General features: G+C 41.9%; 1 protein-coding gene across 4 annotated transcripts in view; it reads left to right on the top strand.

The window, feature by feature from the left end:
• The window catches only part of TTC7A (tetratricopeptide repeat domain 7A), a gene marked incomplete at its 5' end in the record, with an annotated part of 164,679 nt that overhangs the window by 105,356 nt on the left and 45,140 nt on the right, over nucleotides 1-14,183 (top strand). For all 4 annotated transcript variants that reach the window (XM_084284565.1, XM_084284562.1, XM_084284563.1 and 1 more), the window contains 3 exons: nucleotides 2,965-3,081; nucleotides 6,334-6,431; nucleotides 12,166-12,300. In XM_084284565.1, coding sequence (XP_084140691.1) covers nucleotides 2,965-3,081; nucleotides 6,334-6,431; nucleotides 12,166-12,300 — 350 coding nt within the window. The remainder of the gene's footprint in view (nucleotides 1-2,964; nucleotides 3,082-6,333; nucleotides 6,432-12,165; nucleotides 12,301-14,183) is intronic.

Raw genomic sequence — 14,183 nt, 5'->3', positions numbered from 1 at the left:
CCCAACTTCTTCCACAGATGTGCTTGTAACCATTGATAATATGCTGTATGCACATGTGAAACCTTCTGCTAATAAGCATTAACTGTTCATTAATCAATGATTAATAAATGAAATCTCAGTAATTAAATTCTCAGAGATAAGCAAGAACAGCCTGTTTTCTTTGTGGATAGTATGAAGAGACCTTAGAGGCTGAGCATTTAGCCGTGTGGCATTAAAAAGTTCTCAGGAGGGCTAGGTAGGAGTTTTTGGCCAGACCTTCAGACCTGCTGAGATCGGCCTTTATGAAGACAGATGTTGAATGCCTGCTGAAGTCAAAGAAAACAGCTTTCTTTCTGCTGAAAATTGTCTCGGGCCTCCCAGTATTCCAGCCCCTAATTTTGTCAATGCATGGCATATTACAGTGATATTTCTGTCATTTATACTACTGAAATGGTGAAACCTAATTTTGAATTTTCAGAGCTTCAGACAAATGAATTTATCTCAGCAAAGTCAACTGTATACAGATTTTAATTTGACAGTTAATGTTGCTGTGATAGATCGGGATGCTTGCTTGTGGCAAGTAACCTGACCTTACAGCAGGGAACAGAAGCTTTTGATACTGTCCACGTACGTGATAAAAGAAAACCTGCTCTGAGAGGGAGCTTCGAGTCCGGTATCAAGAGTAAGCACTGGTTATTTTCCATTGTTCCTGTCCCTGAAATGATACACATTACAGGAATGATTTGTAGGGTTTTGGCTCTCTTTTCCTATGCTTATGTACCAGTAATTTATATGTTTGCTTTAGCCCAAATCACTCTGTTTTCATTTTCAGAGGCTAACAGAATTACCAATGACTGTATTGATAATCTCAGGGCTATTTTTATATGTTGAATCTCTTTAAGAGTCTGCTCTGCTTAACATTACAAGCTTCATACAAAAGTACACTAAAATGATATTAAGAAAATACAATAAAGTGAGATCTGTGCATACGTAATTTTTTATTTGTGCCCCTGGGAGTTCAGTGCAGACACCGATAGGACACAAGACCCATTAGATTTATTTGTAGCAGGAGTGCTATCTCAGTAATAAAACGATAAGCTTAAGATAAGAGTGATACTGTGTCACCTACTTCACTTCAGTGGTTTCCCTGTATTTTTGTTTTTACTGGTGCCAAGCTTACTAGGAGCTGAGAAATACAAACAGCATATAGCATGTATAGCCTAATGTACTGATTTTATTTCCAGCATGCAATTATGTTTAATTGCATTGTTTGCTACCCTTGTCAGTATAGTTTAATTCCTTTTGCTACTTACGTTCTTCCTGCTTGCCTTTTGGTTTTGCTATACTATTACACAATAACATGAACAGCACTATGCCAGAGGCAAATTACCACAACAGCTAACCACGCTTGGCATCTTCAAGACCTGGTGGTAGTGTTCCACTGCAGAGCTAGTTGCTAAAGTTATGTGATTTTTGATTTGTTCATGGATCTAGCCCCAAAGTGAGTAACTGAATCATAACGAGGGCACTTGCTTTCATTTAGGGACTTGAAGAAGAGGGGATGTTTTAATTAGCATTTTTTTTTTGCTCAGGCCAGTAACAAGAACATAAAAGGTAAACACAGAGTAGGGATATAAAATTGTAAAGGACAGAATGAAATTCCCTTGATTGTGAATATTGATCTTCCTTTCTTAGCCTAAGTTTGTACCTGGGGAATTTAGCTGATAGCCTGAGCTGTGTGATCAAACTGCAGCAGTGTCCACAAGCAGACTTTGCTGTAGCAGATGATAAGATTGGGTTGTGTTTTGGTGACTTTTTTCCTCCTGAAAAAATAAGGTTTATTCATACAGAATGGGACTGCTATTTTAGCACACGAGCGTAGTTAAGAATTACAGAGACTTGGCTGCAGATTTCTAATTATTGCAAGTGAAAAATCTCTTATTCAGCTGCAAAGTCTTCTCTTATAAGAGATTGCACCTGCTGTTGTCTCTTCCTGAAGTTGTTTGGGTTCCCCAGGGGTCTGCAAGCCCCCATTCACAGTACTGACTTTTAAGATTTTCGATGTTCAGCTGTTGTATGTGTGTAGGTACATCTAGTGGATGGATTGCTAACCATATTGAGCAAAATCAAAATATATAGACCTTGGACTTTGTTAAAACATTTAAAGTTGAGATGTAAATCTACTTTAGTACATAAGAAATAAAATCAATGATCTTGGCAGTTAAAAAAGGTAGAAGTTTCCTGAAGGATGATGTTAATAGCCATACTAGCAGCAAATGGGGGTTGTGTCACTACTGAATCTGTCTTCTAACCTAAGCTTGACCTAATTCTGCTGACCTCCCATAGTCTGTGCAGGTACATAGTCTCTAGGTATAAGAATAGTAGCTAAACTTATACTACCTAGGAAAAAAAAAAATGTACAAGGGCTATTAGTTGTCTTACCTAGGGGGCATAAGATGATGTCAGCTGGGGTGAAGAGGAAATATTTCCTTCCTGTTGGGCATTACATAGTTGTCTGGGTATATTAAGCGTATTAGTTTTTTTTGTTTGTTTTTTCTCACATTTTGCCTGAAATTCATTATATAAGCCATTGCTCTAGGAGGATGCCAGACTAAAAAAGCAATCTGGGTTATGTATTATGGCGATTCCTTTTTATTTTGTTTTTAATGCTGTCCACAATAAAATGAGATTCGCTGTATGTTTCACCTTGTTAGCTTTGTAATGCATTGCTTTTAACACTGTCCTGCCAGCTTTGTGACGTAAATTTGACTGCAGCTGAGGAATATTGTTAATCCTCTCATCTCCTTGTGGGGAATCAAACTTGAGCCAAATGAAATGTTTTGTGTTCCGGTGTTTTCTCTTGGAGCTGGACATACAAAGGAAGTAAAAAAAAAATTGCTGGCTGCCAGGATCTCACTAGAGTGATACTGATTCTCCACATTTGAGGTGCCAATAAAGCAGAAGTTGTTCTTTTTCATCTTGCAGCTTACTCTTCACCAAAGTAAAACTGGAATGGATGCATAAAGGACCTGAGGAGGCTCTGGTGACATGCAGGCATATGTTGCAGTTGTGGCAGATGGTATATTCTGTTTTACAGCACAGGTAGGTTTTCTTCACAGTCTAACAAGTTCAGATTTTATAATGGGAATACAGTTATCTTTTTTAATTGTCCAGTTACTTTGCAAAAAGGGTAACAAACAGTACTGTTTAAAAAAGTCATATTTCAATCCATGATTTAAAAAAAAAAAAAGTTTAAACAATGTTCCCTTTTTTGTTATCTTCTTCACCTGCTTCCCCTCCAAAAGATAAAAGTTCAGAAAGTATGAAAACAACCAGCTTGAATTTTCTTTTTTCACATATCTTTTGGTTATTGTCCCAGTCGTGATACCACTGTACAACTATCTTGGGAATGTTATCCCAACACTATATTTACCTTCTGCCTGTAATGTTCATAGACACTATGTTTGATGGAGAGGACAGCGTGCTTAATGGAACACTCATGTCAGGTGTCAAAGGTTTTATTGATCCCCTGTTTGTGCATGCACTTACATAGGTTTTATAAACACCAGAACTGGATGTGCAGAATGGTGCATGTCTATGTACAAGTGTTCCTGAGGGATTTTTGGTAATTCCTTGTTGGTTTAGCTAGTGAGCAGCAGACCAAACACTAAAATCAAGGTGTTTGCACAGTGCTAGAGAAATAGTCTCTTACCTGCTGAAATCATTGATTTCCATAGGCTTTAATATCCTTGGCTAAGGCTTCAGTCTTGTATTTCTCACAGGAATAATCTTTATACCTGTGATTAGTCCTCATGAAGCTGATCAAATCTGCACTGAACATACAGGACTGGATGCAACTTACAGTTGCAAGGAGGGGGGTGCAAGCTTGAGACTGAAGAGATTGAGTTGGAGGACAGAGAAATAAATAGTTCAAGAATTTGGATTGCATTTGGATCTCAAGCTGTGCTTTGGCTGTTACATTTAAAAAGCCAAGATAGGATAGCTTTAGAGGTTTTTGATAAGCTTTAGCCATAGAAGCCTGAACAAAACAAATAGCTTTGCTTTTGCTTTTAGAAACTCTAATGTGTATTTCTCTGCTATCCCCAGTGGGACTTTTTGTCTTTCTCAAGAAATACTTCAGAAAGCACTTCTTATTAGGAAATAGTGCTTGAAAGGTAACAAGAATGAACTTGATACCTGCAATTTTAGACTGTGTAGAGTGGCACAGGAAGGCCCTTGTTTTAAGCAAATTGCAGCAGTATCAGCTAACAAATATGTAAAATATTCAAGGCTGGACTTTAAAAGGAATTGAAGGGGATTTCTTATCAGTGGGACGTGGATGCATACTTTTTTTAGGGCCTCTTGGAAAAGAGAAGCCTGTTCTTCTGTGAGGTTCAGAACTGTTACACCCCAAACTCTCTATTAGTTCAATCAGTAGCTCATCACCCACAGAGTTAAATCTCACTTTACTTATAGTTGGTTGCATTTCTCTGACCTTGGTTTCTCAGCTGTGCAAACTTAGTGTGACTCTGCTAGACTAGGGAGCGTTTCAGGGCCCAGTGTTTTCTCCCCAGGCAGGTATTCGTGTGTCTTGCTCAAGTGCCCTCTCACCTTCTTCCTGATGAACCAAACTGCTGGTGCCTCTGCAGCCTCTCACGGTCAAACGCTTCCTTCAGCAATTTCTGTGAGCATTTTATCCACCGTCTCAACTACCTTTACAAACAGGGGTGGTGGAGTGACATTCAGTGTCCCACTGCCAGCCTTCCAGTGCCATCTGTGGAAGGGAAATCATCTGGCTGCTGTCCCTATGCACTGAAAGGCCGTGCTACGTGCACCGAAACGGTGCCTGGAAAGGCTCTCTGGGTTGAAGGCCTTGTACTGCAGTATTCAATGTGTGGTTCACTTTCAGGCCTTTTTCAGAATAAAGCTTAAAGTTGTTGGAAGCTGCTTGTTTGCAGAATGTAGTCCTCGTGGTTTTCAGTCTGTTTCCCTAGTTAAAAGGCTGTCCCTCTGGCTGTACTGAGATGGGTATTTCCTCTGTATCTGTCACCACTCGATAACTTCAAATGGGACAGCAGTATGGAAAGCAGTGTGTAAAACAGGGAGGCCGAGTCAAGGCCAGAGATTTGGGCAAGTAGTCAAATGGCCAAGAAGTCAGGGTCCATTAAGAGAACCTATAATATTTCATCCCAAAACCCAAGTAAGAGGTTAATTAGCTATCATAAATACGATTACCAGTGTGATGAATTAAGTGGCTTTCAGTCCGAGAATATTAACTGGCAAGGACAAGACTTAGTTTATCTCTTGTTGTTGTTTTTCGTGATAACAGAATAATCATGTTTAAAAAAAAATAATAAAAACAACAAATGGCAGTCCCAAGGTAATTCTTCTGCTGGATCAATGCAAATTCAAGGGAATCCCATGCGGTATGTACCACAAGGCTGATTGAACTGGAAGGCTGGGCATCTATCACAATGATGGTTCTGTGACATCTCGTTTCCTGAGAGAAATAATATCCAAAGGCTGAGCTGCAGGCTTGGAAGTGTGCCAGAAGAAGTAGCCAGGGCAGTCACTTTTCCTTTGGATATTTTGTCCTTTAATGGATGGTGAGAGCAGATATCATCACCATCTGATCCTAGGGGGATGGCAGTCTATGTGGTGACAGGAAGGCTCAGGAGATCTGCACTAAGTAATTTTCATTAGGCACGGGATTTTATTTTATTTTATTTTATTTTTATTGGAGTTTCCCTTTGGAAAAGCTCTGCTGTGAGGACTGAAGTCTAGAAGCAGAGCAGACCAGATAATCTCCCTTTCATAAAGCAGTGCCGTGTGGTAGCTTTTATCTTCCTTCTCTGTTCAAACAGAACAAAGGTGGAAGAGGAAATAATAATCTTTCTGAAATGAAGAAATTAGCACCTGTGTGGAAGGTGGTAATTGGTCTGTTTCAAAAGGATTATCACAGCAGACCTGTGAATAAATCCTACAGAAAAAAGCAAGGGACATTGGTTCTTTTTTTGGGGGGGAGATTGAGGAGGAAGGTGTTGATGGTTGTCCTTCTATCATCTGGCATCCTAGCTGGCAGCGTGTTCCTCATCCAGTGGTTGACAAAGACCCCAGCACTTAGATAAAATAAACTGATAGTGGCATGCACACTGGAACTCTTGCTGGGCACGGTGTCTCTGAGTGCCCAGGTTTGTCATCCACTGCTGGATGGAGGTGTAACAAAGGCACCTTCAAGAAGCACCTAAAATTTTCAGTTTCAGAGACAGTCAGATGAGATTATTGCCTGCTTCGTGGAGAACGTTGTCTCCCTGCTGAAAGGTGGCTAGATAACATGTTTTTGTTTCTTTACAGTGGCTCTGAGAAAGGAAGTAGTGTGACCGAAACACCAGTGATCAAAAAGCATAACGGACTGCATCTCACGCTCCCGGATGCTCATGATACTGATTCTGGTGAGGAAACAAGATCTGTGCTTTCCCATCCTAAATACGTGCTTTCATGAGAGTGGAATGTTTTATTGTCTTGTGTGGATGTTGCTGGGCTGGGGGTCAGGAGATTCAGATCTGTCTCTGGGGCCTCTCTGTGCTGCAGAGTGTGCTGCTGTGGTTTGCCTGTACCTCAGCTTCCCCATGTGTAAAGCTGAGATGGGTTCCTGCTTTCTTCTACAGAGCACTCTGAGGCAAGCCTGAAAGGTATTAGGTGGGAGTTCACCGTACTTCTGAAATAACTGTCTAGTTCAGTCCAGTTTATTTTTCTTCTTTTCCTTTTCCCTCCTCTTTTTTTTTTTCCTCCAAACTTTAATCCTTTTTGGTCAAAATTTAATCCTTTTAGATCAAGCCAGCTAATACTATGGTCTGGGAAAACTGTTAGTGTCAGTTGTGACCGGACTGTGATTTGGTCTGGGATTTGTACGTGAACCTTGTGGTGCGTTATTCAATGGTTAATACACACTCTCAGTAATGGATATAGTCAGATGGAAATAACTGAGACATCAAAGCTAATCTTGGCAAAAAGGAGAAAGAAGACTTTCAGAGAGTGCTGCTGACTTGTGATTTTATCACAAGTCTCATGATACTTGCTGTTTCCTTTAAAACCCTAACTCTCAAAATCAGATGATTATGTGAGAAACTTGCCTTTTTATTTATGTTTTAGGGAACAACTTTCTAACCTTGTGTATGTAGAGGAACACTTGGGAAAAAAAAAAGAACTTCACAGACTCAGAAACTGAAAACAAAAACAAAAAAGCATATAACAGTATAAAAGCTTACTTTTAAAAACATTACATTTTAAACAAGTCTCATGCCTTCAGGACAGGGAACGAATGATTGTCCAAGTCTTAATCTTGAACATATAGACTTGGTAAAACTGAAGTCACATGCTCAGCACATATAGCTGAAGACAATGGCAAGTTCGTATGTATTAAATATGTGACTTGTATTGAATTATATTCGTTAACCTCCATTTGCACCCATCAGTGGTTAAAAAGCACTGCAAGGTTAGGTTTTGAGCATACAAACACTCAGGCATCAAAACATTATTCAGCATGTCTGCTCTTATTTTTGTTCATATTGTTAAGCCCTCGGGATCTGTATTTATGATATTATAATCTTACTGATTCTATATGCATGTATTTATGTAATTCTTAATCTGTTTATTCCGTTTCCCTTTTATTACTCTTTGTTGAGAGAAGTTTCTCTATTTTGTATAGGACCTTTTTCTTATTGCTTGTATGAATCTGTATTCTGTAGTCCTTGGATTATTTAAAGGGAACCTAAATTCATAATAGATGAAGAGAATATACTAAATGAATAGCTATGTGCTGTTTAGTATATTAAAAGTGGTCTGGAAAGGGTGCAAATACAAAAGCTTCCTGGTGATGAAAAATCATTTGGGATAGTCATCACTTGGAGGTAATTGTGAAGGTTTGCAGAAGTGCCCTCTATGATACCTGATGCTGGGCAGTAAAATCAGCTTTTATGCCCTGGGTTGTCTCCTCTACAATCCTGGAGGTTTTTCCAGCTCTTGTGCTTTCTGCTTGCTCCTCTGCTACAGACCTGCAGCATCTCGTCTGGAGTTACAGCAAAGCTCGGACACGTTTGGTCTCTGTTTAGAGTCTTCCTAAAAAGCACCTGGGTTGGGTACCAGTCCCAGCTTGCTTTTCTCCCAATTTCAGCAGCCAGCATGCAGCGGAGCGTAGTTCAGCAGAAAGTGCAGTATGCTGTGCTGCTTCTTGCCAGAAGGAGAAAATTAGTGTGAAATACAAGCATTAAACAGTCTTTTCACACATCCAAAGTGATTTACACTGAAGGGAGTTTGTTTTTAGCCAAGAAACGTATGCCTCCTCTGCTTCAAGGATCTAGGTTTGCATGCTGACACTGTTACACCTGCCGTGGAGGAAAGGATGTGGCTCGTACTGGAATTACACCATCCACCTTAGCACATGACTTGGTGCTGGCAGTTTCCAGCAAGGGCCTGTGGCTCAAAGCTGGGTCCAGTTTCCATCGTGAGGACCCCAGGGAGCATTGCCGTAGCGCACAGGCGCTCTGCGACCTCTGGGCTCGACGGCGAAGGGGGAATTACTGCGGCTGGGTTCGGCGCTGGCCTCTCCCTCAGTCAGACCACAATGAGATTATTTGCTGCGCTAGAATTTTAGGTTTGCTGCCAGGAAGATTAATTCCTTTTTATTTTCTTCATCTTCTCCTAACTGAAGCAGTGTTCCTAGCTAAATTCACTGGTATCAGTCAGCTGCCTTGCTGTTTCATTCTTTTTGTGATTTAGTCTTATCTTATAATGCTCTTGCCTGAAGTGATTTAGGCTAGGGAATTCTGTGTTTCTTATAAGCCTAGTAAATCTACAGAGTTGCATTTCTATTTTGATAGCAGATTTTTCATAGATGTAAAATATTAAACGTGGTCCTTCTTGGTCTTATATCACTGCTAGCACAATACTTTAAAATTATTTACATATCTTTTTGTACGGCTTGTCCGTGGAGCTCATCATGACAAAATCATTTTATTATTTTTATGATTTCTTTCCAAAATGTGTAGAGGGCTTTACTGTAAAACGCAAAGTTTACATTCTATCTAGTGGAGCTATTAAAAAGAGAAAGAGACTGCACTAAAATAACAAATGGATGTGATATCTTCATATGCCAAGATTTGCATGTATTTTGAGGCTTGACATTAAAGTTCTGTGAGACAGGTTTTGTGGATTTTTTTTTTTTTTTTTAGCATATAGACATCTACAGTCCTTTAGAAAGAGGTACTTGGTAGTGAGGCATTCAGAGACATTTTTTAATGTCGCTGGCAGCTTTTTGTCGGCTCACCCCTCCACCCTGAGGTCAGCGGTGTCAGCGTGATGCGTGCCTACCTCCCATCTCGGGAGATGTACGCTGGCTCTGGTAGCCTTTCTGGAAGAAGCTGCTGCCCTCAGCCCACCCCCAGGGTCACTGCTTTGCTCTCCTGGGGCTCAGGTCTGTGGCTGGGCTCCTTTCGGTCCAAAAGGGCGAGGCTGACCTTCTCTGTGAGCATCCAGGTTTGGGCTGGGATGGAGAGAGACTCCTTGTCTGGATGTGTGTGGTGGGAGCAAGGAGCTCGTCTGTGCCTGCGACCATGCAGGGGTGGGGAAGGATCAGCTGATGGCTGCCTGGGGTGCTTTGTTGCCTTGCTTAGGCTGGAATGGAAGAGAAAATAAGCATCAAAGGGCTGCTACATGAAAAGGGAACCCGAGTTACTTAGCAATTTACAGCAGAGGCTGTTTGCATTTAGCTGCCCGAGGCAGTGAATCGCTAAGTAACTCGGGTTCCCTTGCCAAGGCCGTGCAGGTTGAAGCACACAGCAGCAGGCAGGATCCGTGGCACATCGCAGGCTTTCTGCCCCGGCAGCTACCTGACTAACACAGAGCAGAGCAGCCAACCTGTGCTTCCTCGAGTGCAACTAGGTCGCAGTGGTGCTCTTTTAAAGCCTTCTTTGCAAGGGAAGGATGCTTTATCAGATCCTAAGTGGCTTTTCAGCCTCTCAGCAGCACATGAACGTCTCCAAAGGCACAAAGTTGCCTTCCGGTGACACCGTCCCCTTGGAATGACTTGCCAGGAGAAGAGGATTTCCCCAAGCACTGGGGATGTGAATGAAACCTCTTCCCGATGCAGGCAGAGCAGCACTGCATGCAGATACTGCCACAGACAGCTCTGGAAAGCCTTCCTGAAAGAGGGCAGTCTTGGCAGAGAAATGTAATGCTGAAAGTTGCTTTCGAAGCCCACTAACGGGATCAGGAGCGCAAATGCAAGGATCTGGTCAGTCCCCAAAGCCCGTGCAGTTTTTTCGCGTTTGCCAGTGTAGGTCTGCTCTGACTATGAAGTGCTCCTAAGCAGCATCGCTAATTATTCACGTGGTAATTTTCATAATATGCAGAAAGTGCCAGTGCTTGGGGGGGCTAGGGATGGGTGCCTGATGGTTTTTCCTGTGTTAAACAACCCCTGTCTGACTGAGGATGCCTGGGAGCTGTGTTTCAGTGAGATTTCTCCTAACTGGAGGGAGGGAGAGGCAGGAGTGGGCAGGGCAGGGGGAGGAATCCCAAACAGCGAAAGAGGCTGAAGATTGATCTGCTAAATAAACTGCTAAATGTAATAAATCCTCCGTACAAAGCAGAATGGCTTTTGCCGTAGCGTTAAAGCCGTAATTGCTGCATTACTGCACTGTCATCTCTTGGAGCAGCGGATGAGGGGTATCTCTGAGAATACGCAGGAATTTTAAAGCCACATCTAGGAAGAGCGCATTTGCATTTTCCAAGGGAGCTGGGGGAGGCGCCTGCCCTGAGCACTGCAGGGCTGTTTTGAAGTTGTGCTGCTGAAAATGAATGCCATCAGTTAGCAGTGAGATGATGGCACAAGTATTTCCATGGCAGTCTCGGGCTTTGGGTTGCGGCTGCGGCCTCTCCCTAGCCAGGACAGCCCCAGGGGCAGGCAGCCTGGCCTCGGGTTTACATAAAACCGTGTTGTGCCCAGGCCACACGGGTGTCTTTGCAGAGGGGCATGGGGGGGGACAGGAGGCTCCTGGTGCCTGGCTGAAGGCCGGGCTCTCCAGCTGGAGAAGCACGCCATCCCTTTTGGAAGAAAAAACACTTAGTGCATAAGTCCTGTGAGAGGTTTGCTGCCCTTCTGATTCTTCCCCTGCCCAGAGCCATCCGTACTTCTCCGAGCCTGTTCCTATGCTCTGGTGCTCCTTCAGGGGGCTGCTGTGAGAGAAAGGGGGATTTTAACTCCAGGATAATGTGGCCTGCAAGGTCAGCCTGCAAGGGTTGGCAGAAGAGTAAAGCTAATCAGCACAAGTGCCTCAGTCACAGTAGCTCTCTAGAGAAAGAGCTTATTGGCCTTGAAGTCCCATTAAACCTATGTATATTAAAATATTTATTTCCTAAAGCTTTACAAAGCCATCTCTGAAATCTCATTTTGTAGCTTCTTGCCTTGTTGCGGTCCCCTTGGTCGCCCTCCCGAGAGGCCGGCTCACCTGTGTAACCCTGCACGCTGCACTTGAGGATGTGGCCTCTGGCCGTGCCTGCCTCCTGGGGGCAGCTTTCGATGTGATGTTTTGTTCCCCGAGATGTGGGCGCCAAATACTTTATTCTTGCATAAATGTTACGGCGCATGCTAAAGGTTAATACAGTCGAGGCGCTGAGCTCTCTGCTCCCCAAGGTTAAATGGAAAACCGTGCTGTCTCTGAACCAACAGGACAACATTGATGTCATGTGAAATCTGTGTGCTCTGTGAATGCTGCCGATGCTGTGCGAAGGTTTTACATTAGCAGGCCATGTTTTGTAATTGCATGGTGACAATGGGCTCATAAAACAGGTTGCTAATAAGTATTCTTAGGAAATGTTTGGTGGTCGAATTCTGCTTTTCCAACGGGCAAAATACAGTTGCTTCCTTGATGAATCTGCTAAGCAGACCTTTATAAAATTACTGTCTCTTAATTCACTTGCTTGAGCTGCAGCACATGGGTAATTTCATCTTTTTTCAATGAATTAACCTTTTATAAAACATATTTCTCCAGTTGGTCACACCAGGCTTCAGTGTGGCTCTTACTGCACAAAACTGATGCAGTAGAGTGGAGAATCAGACCTTCCATCTAATGAACCAGTATCCCAAGCAAGTATAAAATGTGTTGTTCTTCTTCTTTGTTTGGTCCCCAGGATCACAGCGAGCCTCTTCCCTTGCTGCATCAAGACTGGAACAGGCCATGTCTGAAATAACTATGCAGAGCAGCATGATGAAGCAAGGACCTATGCAGCTGTGGACAGCTCTTGAACAAATCTGGCTTCAAGCTGGTAAGTCCTGATGTTTACGGAGACGGCCTGGAATTCCTTTTTCCCCCCAGTAGTGAATGAGATGACACAAGTATTAAGGGAGTAACTGAGATCAGGGCGGTCTCTACACCTTAAGCAATCAGTAAATCTGCCCATCTACCCCACCTGTTTTTTTGAAATACCACTTGATTAAATCTAACAAAATATAGGAATAGTGCAATTTTTCAGCTCACCTCTGTTTTCCCATAACACAGAAAACTTCAGTCATCATTAAAATGTGTTTTTAAATGAAGAGGGTAAGCAGTTCATCATTAAGGAAGGTTATTTGATAGGAGTAATTATTTACATTTTGCGGAAAATGAACAGGCAAAGAATCTATGAAATGGTATTTAGACTGACAGTGTTCCAGTTTTTCTGAGTTTCCAGTGAAATTTATTAAACAAGAAAAAATTCTCCACTCATTTCATCCTTGGCTGCTTGGATCTCCCAGTGACTTGTAGGTTTTGCATGTCAGTTTGAGACACTCATGCAAAGAGTGTGGCAGAGCACTCTTTAAAGGGAAAAGAGAACAGTGAGAAGAACTCTACCCGGGGGCAACCTCCAAACTCCTGAAAGGGTTTTATATAGGGCATTTGTTGAGGAGCAGAGTGGCACAGCACATTCTGCCGTTTGCGTTCCAGCAATTTGGGACTGGCAAAAGGAATCCTGACCCTGCAGTTTTGCTCTTAAGAGAAACAGCTTTTCTTCCACAATTGGTCCACGCTGTTGTGTACCTGAAATTATATTTGAATGCTGTGATTGCTTCTTAGATGCCTCTGCTACTATTTGCAAGAAGAAGAAAGAAAAGAAAAAAAAGCAGAGCCCACTAGAACCTTGCTGATAATTTTCTGTTCTGTACACAGGAGAACCTGTCAAATTCTCATTTACCTAATCTGTACAATTGACAGTTCTCACATAAAATCTGGCAATCTCACACTACTTCTCAGAAAATATATATTTTTAGCTGTTTTTGTGGGCCATTTTCTACCAATTTGACTTCAGTTCTGGTACAAAATCTGTGACATTCTACTTGTTACAATTTGCCTAACTAGTATAGAAGTTACCTTTTGGAACGCATCATCCTTTAATTTAATCACGAGTTTATTTATTTGCTTATGTAAATTTCATTAATGTACTGTGGGCTTCAAAATCACCTGAAGGGTTTTGCTTTATGCAGTTTATGCTTCTGATTTAAGATCGCAGAGGAAGCTGCTGTGAAAACAACAAAAAAAAAAACAACCACAGTTTATTGTGATGAGAAGTCAGGTGTCTGTTGTCCATCATCCTAGAGATAGCTCTAGGCAGTTTACATTTTTACTGCTGTGTGAAAAGACAAAAGCAATAAAGACCTACTGCTTGCTGTGACCTAGCTGTGAATTGCTACAATTATTTTTCAGTGTGCTTTTCTCAGAGGTGTTAATTCTTTTAGGCGGAAATTATTTTTATAACCTGTAACTTCTCTGTCCTATTCTATCTGTTTTTTAGTCTTTGTTTTGTTTCATGTTTGCTTTTCACTCGACTCGAATCAGGATTGATGTTCGGAAAATATGTATTGTGACTGCTTCGTGATTTCATTACTGAAGTCAGTTATTGTTATGGATGCAGCTTAATGGTCTCAGTAGTGGCCTTATTGACTTGAATAGTCCTACATCACTGGCCCTCTGTCCCAGAATTTCCTATCTAGAAGGAGGGGAAAGCAGAAGTAGTTATAAGTTAATAACTTCCAAAAGAGAAATATTTCATAAATAACCAAATATACAGAAATATGTGGTTAGAAACGGACAAGGTTGTCACGTGCTTTTGTGTTCCAGCTCACCCCCAGGTTAACAGCTGTGGAAAATAACAGACGATTAGCATTGCCTGCA

This window comes from Netta rufina (assembly GCF_964035555.1).
Source record: "Netta rufina genome assembly, chromosome: 3".
NCBI lineage: Eukaryota > Metazoa > Chordata > Aves > Anseriformes > Anatidae > Netta > Netta rufina.
This window is presented reverse-complemented; position numbering and strand designations above follow the sequence as displayed.